General features: G+C 39.2%; 1 protein-coding gene across 1 annotated transcript in view; it reads left to right on the plus strand.

The window, feature by feature from the left end:
- The window catches only part of LOC139744812 (importin-4-like), a 113,380-nt gene that overhangs the window by 21,162 nt on the left and 76,808 nt on the right, over positions 1–15,410 (plus strand). Inside the window, exon 2 of the mRNA XM_071655227.1 lies at positions 7,181–7,267. Coding sequence (XP_071511328.1) covers positions 7,181–7,267 — 87 coding nt within the window. The remainder of the gene's footprint in view (positions 1–7,180; positions 7,268–15,410) is intronic.

Below are 15,410 nucleotides of genomic sequence, written 5' to 3' on the forward strand. Positions count from 1 at the left end.
GAGAGCATGTATCTGGGGATTTATGGACTTTAGCTTGACTTTGACCCATTCATACGTTTATAAAAATGCATTGAGTAATTTTCAAGGTATGGAGAAAAAGTGCAATTTCTGTATTGAATAGTCTAGTAAATTGTTACCATTTTCATCTGGCCTTTGACCCTAAAATTCATGAGATAATCACTGTCAGGCAGAACATGCATAAACATGTAGTAAGTTTCAAGATAACTTGAAGCACTTCCAAGATATGGAGGAAAAAGTTAGTTCAGCACTTTCACTTGATCTTTGACCTTTTGACCTTTGAGGCAAAAAAATAAAAAATAAAAAACTTTTAAGAGAATCTCTATTAGGTTATACATCCATACACCAAGTGTAAAAAAAAATAATCCTGCTGGCATTGCATAAACATGAGCAAAATAGTAAAATTTTGAAGTGTTCCCTTGACCTTTGACCCCTGACCTTTGACCCCATGAACCCTAAATTCTCTAGATAATCACTGCCAGTCAGTACATGTATGTATACTTTGTTCCATAAGATACCTTGAACAATTTCCAAGGTACGGAGAAAAAAAGTGAAGTTTTACTATTTTTTTTTACCTTTGACCTTTGATCTCATGACCCAAACTTTCACCACAGAATCTTAATCGGGTAATACATGTATACACTAAGTTTCAAGAAAATATCTTCCGGCATCGCATAGATATGGTGGAAATAGTGAAATTTTAGGTATTTGACCTTGACCTTTTGACCTTTGACCTTGAGGATGTGCACCCACAAGTTGATAGGCACAACTTCACCCCCTACTACACATACATGCCAAGTTTCATTAGGATACCTCAAAAGGTTTTGATAGTTACCCTGTCCACAAAATTCATTACGGACGGACGGACGGACAACCCGAAAACATAATGCCTCCGGCACCACTTTGTGGCAGAGGCATAAAAATAGCAAGCTAAATTCATAAAGATATCAAATATATAGGTCTGAAAAATCATGTAATGAATCCAAAATTCACATTGTCGGTCGAAATAAGGTGATGTTTCAGATCTCGACTGGTACAGCCCTGTCGCGACACTTGTGTACAGCGACAGGTCTATGTATAGGGTTTCTAGTTAGTTATGAGAGAGAGGAGAGAATTAACTTCATTTTTGCACTCTTGAGCAAACCTTTGGAAAACATGGGGTTTGAACCTGGTATCTTGAAAATTGAAGACTGATGCGCTCACGATGTAGCTATCATATAATGAGTTGCTGATGAAGTGGACTTCATCATACGCAGCATAGAATGTATTATGCTCATTACTAGATGGCGCCATTTACAGGTTTTCTTCCAAGCTATCTTACTTTCATTATTTTCTGTATTGCATGCAGTCTCGGCCAGTAAAGTTTCAGCCCAGCTCAGCATGCACCTTTTATTGGTTAGCCCTTCATAGATTGGACTGTCCCTTCAGTCAACAGTCTATGCATTATGTGCCTAAAATCCAAACCCTGGGTCTGTGTCACCCTAGGACACCGGGGTCTGCGTCACCCATAGGCAGCGGGGTCCACGTCACCCTGGGACACCGGGGTCCGCATCACCCTAGGACACTGGGGTCCACGTCACCCTAGGACTCCCGGGTCCGCATTACCCTAGGACGCCGAGATCAATGTTACCCTAACCCTAACCCTAAAGCTATCTAAAGTTAATCATATTAAATCCTGATGGCAACGTCTTTATACATGTGAACTATCCTTGATGTTGATTTGCATTTTGGTCACGACTGATTCGTCTTTTGATTGTGGTGAGTATAGCTTCAGCAGAACCTTGTACGTGCAAACTACTACAGTACTCCAATTGTACAGTAACTAGCCCAGCTCCCGCTCGAGTGGGTCACTTCGTACAGTGTTCATCCATCAGTCTTTGGACTGTGCAATTCGCTAGTCATTAGTAACATCAGAATTCATCTTTTTTTACAGCTGCACAAGGTACTTAATCTGGAAGGAAAGGATGTGGTAAACCACACGGTCCTATTTTTATGCCTCCGCCACGAAGTGTCGCGGGAGGCATTATGTTTTCGGGTTGTCTGTCCATCCGTCCTTCCATCTGTCCATCCGTCTGTCCTTCTGTCTGTCCGTCCGTCCTTCCGTCTGTAATCAATTTTGTGGACAGCGTAACTAAAAAAAAACGTTTCAGGTACCCTAATGAAACTTAGCATGTATGAGTGGGTGAAGTTGTGCGTATCAACTGTTGAGTCCCCATGCTCAAGCTCAAAGGTCAAAAGGTAAGGTCAAATGCTCAAAATTTCACTATTTCCCCCATATCTATGCAATGCCCAAAGGTATTTTCTTGAAACTTAGTATACATACTACCAAATAAAGATTCTCCAGAGAGAGATTCAGGTCATGAGGTCAAAGGTCAAAGGTCAATCAAGTGAAAATGTTTAAAGGGACTGTACAGTACTGGTTGAGTTGAAGATTCAGGTTTTTGGTGAGATAATGAGAAACCTCTTGTGAAATATGAAAGAGCATGTCATTTTAAGAAGGATTGAACGTTTATTTGATGACAATTGGCCTTGAAATGGCTGAGATATCAAAAAAAGTGATCCTAATAAAATTGACAGGCCACGACTTTTATTAGGATCTCATTGTTTTACATTGTTTTTAGATATATATCAGTCATTTCAAAACCGATTTTGATCAAATAAACTTTTGATTCCCCTTAGAATTTTGCTCTTTAACATGTCATAGAGTGGTTTCTACATATCTCGCAAAACGTTACAAGCTGAATCTTTACCTCAACCAGTACTGTACAGTCCCTTTAAATTTCACATTTTTCTCTCTGTCTTGCAAATGGTTCAAGGTATCTTTATGGAACTTAGTACATGCATGTACTGACTGGCAGTATTTATCTAGGGAATTTGGTTGTCATCAGGTTGAAGGTCGGGGGTCAAAGATTAAGGTTAACTCCTCCAAATTTCGCTTTTCCCTCATACTTATGCAATGCCTGCAGGATTTTTCTTGAAACTTAGTATATACATGTATTACACAATAAAGATTCTCTGGGAAGTCTTGCTAAAAAGGTCAAAGGTCAAGTGGAAGTGCTCAATTTCACTTCCATATAGGAAGTGGCTCAAGGTATCATCATGAAATTTAGTACATATTTATGCATTTTCTGCCTGACAGTGATTCTCTTTTGAATTTTAGGGTCATTGGGTCAAAGGTCAAGGGTCAAAGGCCAGGTTAAAATGCTAACAATTTACTATCTAATACTGAAATTACACGTATTCTCCAGATCTTAAAAATCGCTCGGTGCATATGAGACTTACAAAAGGGTCAAGAGTCAAGTGAATACTCCTCAAATCCCCAAGTTCATAATTGTACATGCTCTCTTAGAAAATATAGTCATTCATCCAATTACACCTGCATGCATACATGTACGTAGCTCAAGGAAAGTGAATATTCAACACATTTGTGGCAAACATGTCATCTTGATATTTTGCCAATTATGTGAAACCATGGACCCACTACACATATGGACTATGAACAGAGGTCTTTCTTTGATCCAATGTTCACCACCGCCACCTGATTATGTGCTTCTTAATGAGTACATTCAGACGTTTGGACAATGACGATTGCGTAATTGTGCATCATCACTGACAAAAGAACCGTTTTCCTCATTTCGGTTGTATTTGGCTGAGGTGCCTTTTCAGACTCAACTGCCTTTGAATAAACACCAATGATGGGGAGCAGCAAACCTCAGACAAGGACAAATTTTGGGTCACAAAATTGGTAATTACTGAAGCGGACACTTGCGGCCACCCACGTAACGTCCCTGAATGGTAAGACAAGCATGTCGTCTACTGTTACTGTCCATGTTTACTCTAAAACAATGTGCGACAAATGGAAAAAAATACATTACACAGCACAGTCAACCTGGCTAATTATTTGCTTTTTCTTGTAAAGTACTTGTATTGCGCAAATGAAATCGCTTTAGCGACGATTTTGCAATATACACTACAACTGTACATGCATTTTTCTTGATTTAAGAGAGTTATTATCTTCTGCGCATGTAGTTTTTAGATTTCTCAAAGTGCCGTCTTGTTTTTATCCAGGCTGGTTGGCGGTGGACAACACTGGATCAAAGCAGGAAAACATGTTCAAAATGTTTTTGTGACGCTTTTGATAGAAACAGGTGCATGAATTAATTAACGAGCGATGAATGTCCATGTGTAGTAGGTCCATGGTGAAACTGTCATCACACATTGTCAGGAAGTACTGTAGACCTATTGGGAGAACCATGCATTATGGCAGAGGCATACCAGTCGCCATAGCGGCATTTCTATTTTTTTTTTTCTATTTTTTCTAGAACACATTTTTAAAGTCTGACATAGGCTTTTTCAGATTTAAAGATTCTAAGCACAGGAAACCCTAAAAGCACATTTCAATTTCAACTCTAAATGTGTTTTAAAAAGATTGATGCTTTTGCATTGAAAGTTAGTATTAGTCATAAATAGACTGCACTTAATGAGTGAGCAAAATAGCAGCTTAATCTGATAATCCCTTCATAGTGGTTGCTACAGAGTTTCATATCCTGTTCTTTGTCCCGTTCTTTTCACAGAGCACCACTGGGTGACATGAAGCCCTTGAATAGACCCCAAACTTCAAAGGCTCATTTCTCAGTACCGGTTAACACTTTTCAGAGGGTGTATTTTCTTTCCATTCTTCAGATTAGTTAGAAATATGTTTCTAAATTGAATTGAGTTTCACATCATTGTCAAGCCCACCGGAGGTGAGGGGAGACTAAGGGATCGCCTGCGGCGTCTGTCCGTCGTCTATCCGTAACGCTACAAAAACTTCAATAACTCTTTACTCTGGGCTTCAGTTGCAATCAAACTTCAAGGGAAGAGGGGTCATTCAAAGTTTCACATTTTACCATTTATGAAGGTCACCTCAAGGTCAAAGCTCACAGGCAGGGGTCAATGAACTTTAGGGCCCAATGTTAAGTTTTTATGGCGCGTTTCTATTATGGGTCATAACTTTTGATCCATAAATCCATTTGTGACCAAACTTGGTTGGTAGATGTCCCTTGGGGAGTGGATGGTCATTACAAGGTCAAAGGTCACAAGCATGGGTCAACGAACTTTTAGAGCCAAAAGTTAAGTTTTTATGGCGCGTTTCTATTATGGGTCATATTGATCCATAGGTCCGTTTGTGACTTAACTTGGATGGTAGATGTCCCTTGGGGGGTGGATGATCACCACAAGGTCAAAGGTCACAAGCAGGGGTCAACAAACTTTAAGAGCCCAATGTTAAGTTTTTATGGCGCATTTCTATTATGGGTCATAACTTTTGATCTATAGGTCTGATTGTGACTAAACTTGGATGGTAGATGTCCCTTGGGGAGTGGATGGTCACCAGAAGGTCAAAGGTCACAACAGGCCTAGAAATAGGATTTTGGAAGGGCAAGGCCATTTAGAAAAGGGCACTTTTTCCAAGAGACCAGGGCACTTAGGTCAGTCAGAGGGGCACCAAGGCCACATTGGAAAGGGCATGTTGGGTGTTTATACGTGATGTGAATGCCCCATAGAGCTGTATGCTATTGACCGTGCTGCTACACTCCAGCAGTGCACGCACGCATAAGATCTCTCCGCAGCAGACGACGTTAGGCAGTAGGCCATACGCAATACGATGTAAGTTCTGTAATACAGTACGTTCTCAACGCGTACGCCGCGCTCGCTTTGGAGCACTTCCGGCGCCATTTTGCTTTGAGCATGCGGCGCGGCGGCGGCGAGGCATGAATGCAGAGCGAGAGAGATGGCAATGCTCGCAGCTGTCCGACAGGCCTGGCATTTTTTAGCATGGCTTGCGACCACTTGCTCCGGCCCGCCGCTGCCTAGCTAGTAACTCTATGGCCGCTGCGCTGCGGAGGCAGTCGGGACGGTAAAAGCCAGTCGGGCGTACATGTACGTAGACTTCTGCACGTCGTCTCGTATCTCGGAAAGATACTTTGAGTTTGAATCAGGTATATTGGGACGCGAGTGAACTGAAGGTATGATATTTGAGATCAGGAAAGTTGTTCAAACTTATTAAAGTGTAGACTTTGAGAAAGGGCATATTATACGTCATAGATAATAACTTTCATTCTATAAGGGCACCACGGCCGCAAGAAAAAGGGCACATTTTTTTTGGCCGTAACTTTGATCAAGGAAAGAAAGGCATTGCGGCCAACAAGAGGGGCACTGACGGCCATGGCCGTCGATGGCCGTCGGTTAATTCGAGGCCTGTCACAAGCAGCGGTCAACAAACTTTTAGAGCCAAATGTTAAGTTTTTATGGCGCATTTCTATTATGGGTCATAACTTTTGATCTATAGGTCTGTTTGTGACTAAACTTGGATGGTAGATGTCCCTTGGGGAGTGGATGATCAGCACACGGTCAAAGGTCACAAGCAGCGGTCAACGAACTTTTAGAGCCCAATGTTAAGTTTTTATGGTGCGTTTCTATTATGGGTCATAACTTTTGATCCATATCTCCATTTGTGACTAAACTTGGATGGTAGATGTCCCTTGGGGAGTGGATGGTCACCACAAGGTCAATGGTCACAAGCATGGGTCAACAAACTTTAAGAGCCCAATGTTAAGTTTTTATGGCACGTTTCTATTATGGGTCATAACTTTTGATCCATGGGTCCATTTGTGACTAAACTTGAATGGTAGATGCCCCTTGGGGAGTGGATGGTCACCACAAGGTCAAAGGTCACAGGCAGGGGTCAACGAACTTAAGGGCCCAATGTTAGGTTTTATGGCACGTTTCTTTTTTGCCATAAATTTTTACCCTTTTATATCTCTTTTTATCTGTTATATCTCTTCTTTTTAGCTGTTATATCCCATTCGTGTACAATTTCTTGAACGAGAATGGGCGAGACACATTATGGCACTTGCCTTGTTTTAAAGATTAGAGTCTGCTCTTTCAGAATCTGCCCTAATTAAAAAAATTCATGTCTGGTGACTTTTTGATGGTTTTTGGGATGCAGGGACACATTTGGTCTTACACACATACTTTACATGAATGCCTTTTTGTCTCTGACGTACATGTAGATTATTAACGTTGATGTGTCTGTCTAGATGTGTCTTAGTTCTATGTGAGCTTTATAACATATGCATTAACTGTAATCATCATACTCTCTTTGTCTTCCACACAAATGTAGGGCACTGAGGAATTGCGGCAGGCACTGAAGAGCTCTGGAGTTGTGCCAGAGCTGTGCTCGGTGCTTACGTCTTCGCAAAACCCGCAGGTATCGTTAGCCCTCCACTGACCTTCATCCTTCCTTCCTGTTCACTTTCCCCATTCGCCCCCTCTCATCTCCTTACAGTTTTCATATGCGGTCAGGGAGAGAGAGAAAGAGAGAAAGAGATTAAGGGGAAAACATTAAACTCTTGTGCTGCCGCTCTTGTAGCCCCTGACAGCTCTGTCATGTCATTTTGTCTCCATTCGTGATTGAGGTTTGAAAGTATCTTTAGTTTCCAAACCTTATGTTCTCAAGTTTAGCACAATTTATCATGCCTCTAGTAATTTTGACTTTTGTTTGTTTTTTTGTTGTTCATTTCTTTGTTTGTTTGTTTGTTTGTTTTTTGGAGGGGTGTTGTTTGTGCTGCCATCCAGTCAGCCTACACTTCACATTAAGAAAAATATAGACTTTTTTTTCTTTTGTGTAGAGCTCTACTCGTTTTGCTTATTCAGGCAAGTGATTATTCTGCATCACAAAAGTAAAACACCACAAGCCCCATTTTTGTGGCTGAGAATAATTGATAAGTACTTCTTTAAAGGAACCAGTGGATGTGTGTCAGGGTTATTCCTCATGTCAACTCTAACATTAGAAGAGAGAATCATCATAAAAAAAGGAATGACATTTTTTTATATATATTAAATATGCTTAAAAATCAAATAAAAAAATCTTGATTTAAAAAAAAAACATGATGCTGCAAAATTATGTGATGTGTTTTGTTTTTGATGATTTTTCCCACTTTGTAAGTTACTGGAAAATAACATGCTGCCTCATTTTTAGCCAGTTCTTTTGTATTTCACACCAATAGGCCCAAACAAAGTATTAAGCAAGTGGTATGTACATGTAGAACCCAACATTGTAACCGCACATTGTCATTTCCACCAAGATGTAGTAATAACAGTAATGTCATACTTCCATTGGTATCATTATTGATTGCATAAATGTGGAACACATAATTTTTGTGTTTGTCGGACAAAGCGTTGCCATGGTAACCATAATTTTACCAAAACCTTGTGGATTGAATAATTTCCACATCGTACAAGCACATTAAGGTCAAATTTGTATGTTGATGAACGAGGTTGAATGTAGACCAATGTGTCTAATTGTAAAATTGTCATACTGCATGGTCAAAGGAGAATGAAATCATAAATCGTCTGCTGAGAACGATGCTCTTTAAGTGTAGTTAAAGGTGCCTTGAACACTATGGCTTCAGTAGCAACTTAACGCCCTTATCATTCTCAACCGCCGAAATGTTGTACTGTAAAAGTGGAAATTTTCGCGCGGTGTTGTGCATTTGATAATCTTCGTTCCTGTGCATTGATTCCATGGAATTATAAACACGCGAAACCCTTCTTACCCAGCCAAGCGCGAAAAATTAGTCGCGCGAAAATATCCACTTTTACAGTATTACATCTTCACAAGTTTTTTTCAGTGGATAAAAAATAAGCGAAAAGTTATTGCAAATTTACTATGTGGATGTGTGCTTGGAGAGAGAGATGTTAAGTCAATATCATTAAACATCTCTGGAGGAAAAAGGTGCAAGTTATTAAGGTACAGATTTTGTATTCAAGTTGACTCTAAAAAAACGGTATAAATCAGGGGCCTGTTTCATAAAACTTGTCATCAGTGACAACTGCAACATTTCTATGACAAATTTGCTCTCAGCCAATCAGATGCAAGGATTTCAGTAGCTTGTCACATCTATGACAACTTGTCACTGATGACAAGTTTTATGAAACGGGCCCCAGATGATCAGAATAGCAGGGTATTATGCAAATCAGACATCAAATATTAAAGGTATTAGCCCACATTTGCAAACCCACGAAAATCAAAACTGCATAAAACAGGTCCAATATGACTTCAAGTACAAGTTATAACAGTAACATACCTCACCTGTTGCTCTTTGTCTATACCATTCGATAAAAGAGAGAAAATCATCGTTTTAAAATTAATTTTCAAACCAGGTCAACCCGACCCAAAATCGAATTACGAGCGCGGGCTAGCTACGTACATGTAACTTACACATGTATCGCATGCATGTAGTACGTACGCGGACCGGAGCTAGCGAGCGTTATACGCATGCATACGGTGCATTTTCATTTATTTTTATGAAAGTAATGGACTAATTGGAACGAAATTTTGCACAGGTGTTACTGCAATCATACCCAAACTCCATGCTAACTATGAGACCAATTGCTGCAGGTTTACAAATGTGGGCTAATACCTTTAAAGAAAGTTAAATTTTAGTTATGAAGAGATATTGCTACAACCATGTTATGTAGATTAGCTGAAGTGATGATGTTAATCACGTTTCACTATTAACTCCTGCTGAAAGTTCTGAATGTTTAAAAAGATAAAATGCTTACACTGCTACACATGTGTGGTGTGGGGTGTTGTGCAATTCATGTTTTCTTCCAGTTGGAAGTGAGTGGGTCCCAAAAACTATCCCATAAACACTGCACAGAGCGATAACTTGACATCAGGGCGCTTTATGGAGCTGGAATTGATAGTGTCAAGTGTTAGATACATAATGTATGTACAAAACTGACCCACTGGGTCTGTACACAAAAAGGTGAAGCAAAATTGAATTTGGGGCAATGATTGTGGCAAGAGAATGTCCCTTTGAAGTTATTGCTAGCTTTGAACATGCGTGGAAGAACACTTTACATTTAAAATCATAATTTGCTTGAATGTTTTATTATACCCCCGCCACATTTAGTGTTAAGGGGGTATATAGGAATCATCGTGATGTTGGTCGGGCGGGTGGGTGGGCGGTCGGTCGGTCGGTCTGTTGCAAAATCTTTTGTCGCGAACTCCTCCTACAGTTTTGAAGCAATTTAAATGAAACTTAGGGTAAATGATGATATTGAGTTATAGATGTGCAAGACATGTTTTTTGTGTTTGTCGGACAATGCATTGCCATGGTAACCATGATTTTACCAAAACCTTGTGGATTGAATAACTTCCATAGTATTTAAGCAATCAATTTAAAAATTGGTATCTATGATGATCTATAGGTATAGTTATGCAAGACACTCTTCGTGTTTGTACTTGACAAAGCGTCGCCATGGTAACCGCATGTTTTCTTCGAAATCTTGTGGAGTGAACAACTTCAAAAGTTTTGAAGCAATTGAAATCAAATTTGGTAGGCATTATGGCCTTGAGGCATAGATGTGGAACACATAATTTTTGTGTTTGTCGGACAAAGCGTTGCCATGGTAACCATAATTTTACCAAAACCTTGTGGATTGAATAATTTCCACATCGTTCAAGCAATTAAGGTCAAATTTAGTATGTATGATGATCGGGAGGTGTAGTTATGCAAGACACCAATGTGTTAATATAAGAAAAATGTGTTGCCATGGTAACCACTCATTTTTGCATCAAATTGAACCATTTAATCTATGAAGGTGAAATTTGGTGTGTTTGATGCTCTTTAAGTGTAGTTAAAGGTGCCTTGAACACTATGGCTTCAGTAGCAACTTAACGCCCTTATCATTCTCAACCGCCGAAATGTTGTACTGTAAAAGTGGAAATTTTCGCGGTGTTGAAATCTTCGCGCATTTCGCGCAACCAGAAAGTACCCCAAATAATTTTGCTTGCCATATGTTCCTGTGCGTGATGTATTGATTCCATGGAATTATAAACACGCGAAACCCTTCTTACCCAGCCAAGCGCGAAAAATTGGTCGCGCGAAAATATCCACTTTTACAGTATTACATCTTCACAAGTTTTTTTCAGTGGATAAAAAATAAGCGAAAAGTTATTGCAAATTTACTATGTGGATGTGTGCTTGGAGAGAGAGATGTTAAGTCAATATCATTAAACATCTCTGGAGGAAAAAGGTGCAAGTTATTAAGGTACAGATTTTGTATTCAAGTTGACTCTAAAAAAACGGTATAAATCAGGGGCCTGTTTCATAAAACTTGTCATCAGTGACAACTGCAACATTTCTATGACAAATTTGCTCTCAGCCAATCAGATGCAAGGATTTCAGTAGCTTGTCACATCTATGACAACTTGTCACTGATGACAAGTTTTATGAAACGGGCCCCAGATGATCAGAATAGCAGGGTATTATGCAAATCAGACATCAAATATTAAAAGTATTAGCCCACATTTGCAAACCCACGAAAATCAAAACTGCATAAAACAGGTCCAATATGACTTCAAGTACAAGTTATAACAGTAACATACCTCACCTGTTGCTCTTTGTCTATACCATTCGATAAAAGAGAGAAAATCATCGTTTTAAAATTAATTTTCAAACCAGGTCAACCCGACCCAAAATCGAATTACGAGCGCGGGCTAGCTACGTACATGTAACTTACACATGTATCGCATGCATGTAGTACGTACGCGGACCGGAGCTAGCGAGCGTTATACGCATGCATACGGTGCATTTTCATTTATTTTTATGAAAGTAATGGACTAATTGGAACGAAATTTTGCACAGGTGTTACTGCAATCATACCCAAACTCCATGCTAACTATGAGACCAATTGCTGCAGGTTTACAAATGTGGGCTAATACCTTTAAAGAAAGTTAAATTTTAGTTATGAAGAGATATTGCTACAACCATGTTATGTAGATTAGCTGAAGTGATGATGTTAATCACGTTTCACTATTAACTCCTGCTGAAAGTTCTGAATGTTTAAAAAGATAAAATGCTTACACTGCTACACATGTGTGGTGTGGGGTGTTGTGCAATTCATGTTTTCTTCCAGTTGGAAGTGAGTGGGTCCCAAAAACTATCCCATAAACACTGCACAGAGCGATAACTTGACATCAGGGTGCTTTATGGAGCTGGAATTGATAGTGTCAAGTGTTAGATACATAATGTATGTACAAAACTGACCCACTGGGTCTGTACACAAAAAGGTGAAGCAAAATTGAATTTGGGGCAATGATTGTGGCAAGAGAATGTCCCTTTGAAGTTATTGCTAGCTTTGAACATGCGTGGAAGAACACTTTACATTTAAAATCATAATTTGCTTGAATGTTTTATTATACCCCCGCCACATTTAGTGTTAAGGGGGTATATAGGAATCATTGTGATGTTGGTCGGGCGGGTGGGCGGGCGGTCGGTCGGTCGGTCTGTTGCAAAATCTTTTGTCGCGAACTCCTCCTACAGTTTTGAAGCAATTTAAATGAAACTTAGGGTAAATGATGATATTGAGTTATAGATGTGCAAGACATGTTTTTTGTGTTTGTCGGACAATGCATTGCCATGGTAACCATAATTTTACCAAAACCTTGTGGATTGAATAACTTCCATAGTATTTAAGCAATCAATTTAAAAATTGGTATCTATGATGATCTATAGGTATAGTTATGCAAGACACTCTTCGTGTTTGTACTTGACAAAGCGTCGCCATGGTAACCGCATGTTTTCTTCGAAATCTTGTGGAGTGAACAACTTCAAAAGTTTTGAAGCAATTGAAATCAAATTTGGTAGGCATTATGGCCTTGAGGCATAGATGTGGAACACATAATTTTTGTGTTTGTCGGACAAAGCGTTGCCATGGTAACCATAATTTTACCAAAACCTTGTGGATTGAATAATTTCCACATCGTTCAAGCAATTAAGGTCAAATTTAGTATGTATGATGATCGGGAGGTGTAGTTATGCAAGACACCAATGTGTTAATATAAGAAAAATGTGTTGCCATGGTAACCACTCATTTTTGTATCAAATTGAACCATTTAATCTATGAAGGTGAAATTTGGTGTGTTTGATGCTCTTTAAGTGTAGTTAAAGGTGCCTTGAACACTATGGCTTCAGTAGCAACTTAACGCCCTTATCATTCTCAACCGCCGAAATGTTGTACTGTAAAAGTGGAAATTTTCGCGGTGTTGAAATCTTCGCGCATTTCGCGCAACCAGAAAGTACCCCAAATAATTTTGCTTGCCATATGTTCCTGTGCGTGATGTATTGATTCCATGGAATTATAAACACGCGAAACCCTTCTTACCCAGCCAAGCGCGAAAAATTGGTCGCGCGAAAATATCCACTTTTACAGTATTACATCTTCACAAGTTTTTTTCAGTGGATAAAAAATAAGCGAAAAGTTATTGCAAATTTACTATGTGGATGTGTGCTTGGAGAGAGAGATGTTAAGTCAATATCATTAAACATCTCTGGAGGAAAAAGGTACAAGTTATTAAGGTACAGATTTTGTATTCAAGTTGACTCTAAAAAAACGGTATAAATCAGGGGCCTGTTTCATAAAACTTGTCATCAGTGACAACTGCAACATTTCTATGACAAATTTGCTCTCAGCCAATCAGATGCAAGGATTTCAGTAGCTTGTCACATCTATGACAACTTGTCACTGATGACAAGTTTTATGAAACGGGCCCCAGATGATCAGAATAGCAGGGTATTATGCAAATCAGACATCAAATATTAAAAGTATTAGCCCACATTTGCAAACCCACGAAAATCAAAACTGCATAAAACAGGTCCAATATGACTTCAAGTACAAGTTATAACAGTAACATACCTCACCTGTTGCTCTTTGTCTATACCATTCGATAAAAGAGAGAAAATCATCGTTTTAAAATTAATTTTCAAACCAGGTCAACCCGACCCAAAATCGAATTACGAGCGCGGGCTAGCTACGTACATGTAACTTACACATGTATCGCATGCATGTAGTACGTACGCGGACCGGAGCTAGCGAGCGTTATACGCATGCATACGGTGCATTTTCATTTATTTTTATGAAAGTAATGGACTAATTGGAACGAAATTTTGCACAAGTGTTACTGCAATCATACCCAAACTCCATGCTAACTATGAGACCAATTGCTGCAGGTTTACAAATGTGGGCTAATACCTTTAAAGAAAGTTAAATTTTAGTTATGAAGAGATATTGCTACAACCATGTTATGTAGATTAGCTGAAGTGATGATGTTAATCACGTTTCACTATTAACTCCTGCTGAAAGTTCTGAATGTTTAAAAAGATAAAATGCTTACACTGCTACACATGTGTGGTGTGGGGTGTTGTGCAATTCATGTTTTCTTCCAGTTGGAAGTGAGTGGGTCCCAAAAACTATCCCATAAACACTGCACAGAGCGATAACTTGACATCAGGGTGCTTTATGGAGCTGGAATTGATAGTGTCAAGTGTTAGATACATAATGTATGTACAAAACTGACCCACTGGGTCTGTACACAAAAAGGTGAAGCAAAATTGAATTTGGGGCAATGATTGTGGCAAGAGAATGTCCCTTTGAAGTTATTGCTAGCTTTGAACATGCGTGGAAGAACACTTTACATTTAAAATCATAATTTGCTTGAATGTTTTATTATACCCCCGCCACATTTAGTGTTAAGGGGGTATATAGGAATCATCGTGATGTTGGTCGGGCGGGTGGGCGGGCGGTCGGTCGGTCGGTCTGTTGCAAAATCTTTTGTCGCGAACTCCTCCTACAGTTTTGAAGCAATTTAAATGAAACTTAGGGTAAATGATGATATTGAGTTATAGATGTGCAAGACATGTTTTTTGTGTTTGTCGGACAATGCATTGCCATGGTAACCATAATTTTACCAAAACCTTGTGGATTGAATAACTTCCATAGTATTTAAGCAATCAATTTAAAAATTGGTATCTATGATGATCTATAGGTATAGTTATGCAAGACACTCTTCGTGTTTGTACTTGACAAAGCGTCGCCATGGTAACCGCATGTTTTCTTCGAAATCTTGTGGAGTGAACAACTTCAAAAGTTTTGAAGCAATTGAAATCAAATTTGGTAGGCATTATGGCCTTGAGGCATAGATGTGGAACACATAATTTTTGTGTTTGTCGGACAAAGCGTTGCCATGGTAACCATAATTTTACCAAAACCTTGTGGATTGAATAATTTCCACATCGTTCAAGCAATTAAGGTCAAATTTAGTATGTATGATGATCGGGAGGTGTAGTTATGCAAGACACCAATGTGTTAATATAAGAAAAATGTGTTGCCATGGTAACCACTCATTTTTGTATCAAATTGAACCATTTAATCTATGAAGGTGAAATTTGGTGTGTTTGATGCTCTTTAAGTGTAGTTAAAGGTGCCTTGAACACTATGGCTTCAGTAGCAACTTAACGCCCTTATCATTCTCAACCGCCGAAATGTTGTACTGTAAAAGTGGA

This window comes from Diadema antillarum, unplaced genomic scaffold, assembly GCF_040938485.1.
Source record: "Diadema antillarum isolate AM-2024a unplaced genomic scaffold, OU_Dant_1.0 seq00001213_RagTag, whole genome shotgun sequence".
In the NCBI taxonomy this organism is placed as follows: Eukaryota; Metazoa; Echinodermata; class Echinoidea; order Diadematoida; family Diadematidae; genus Diadema; species Diadema antillarum.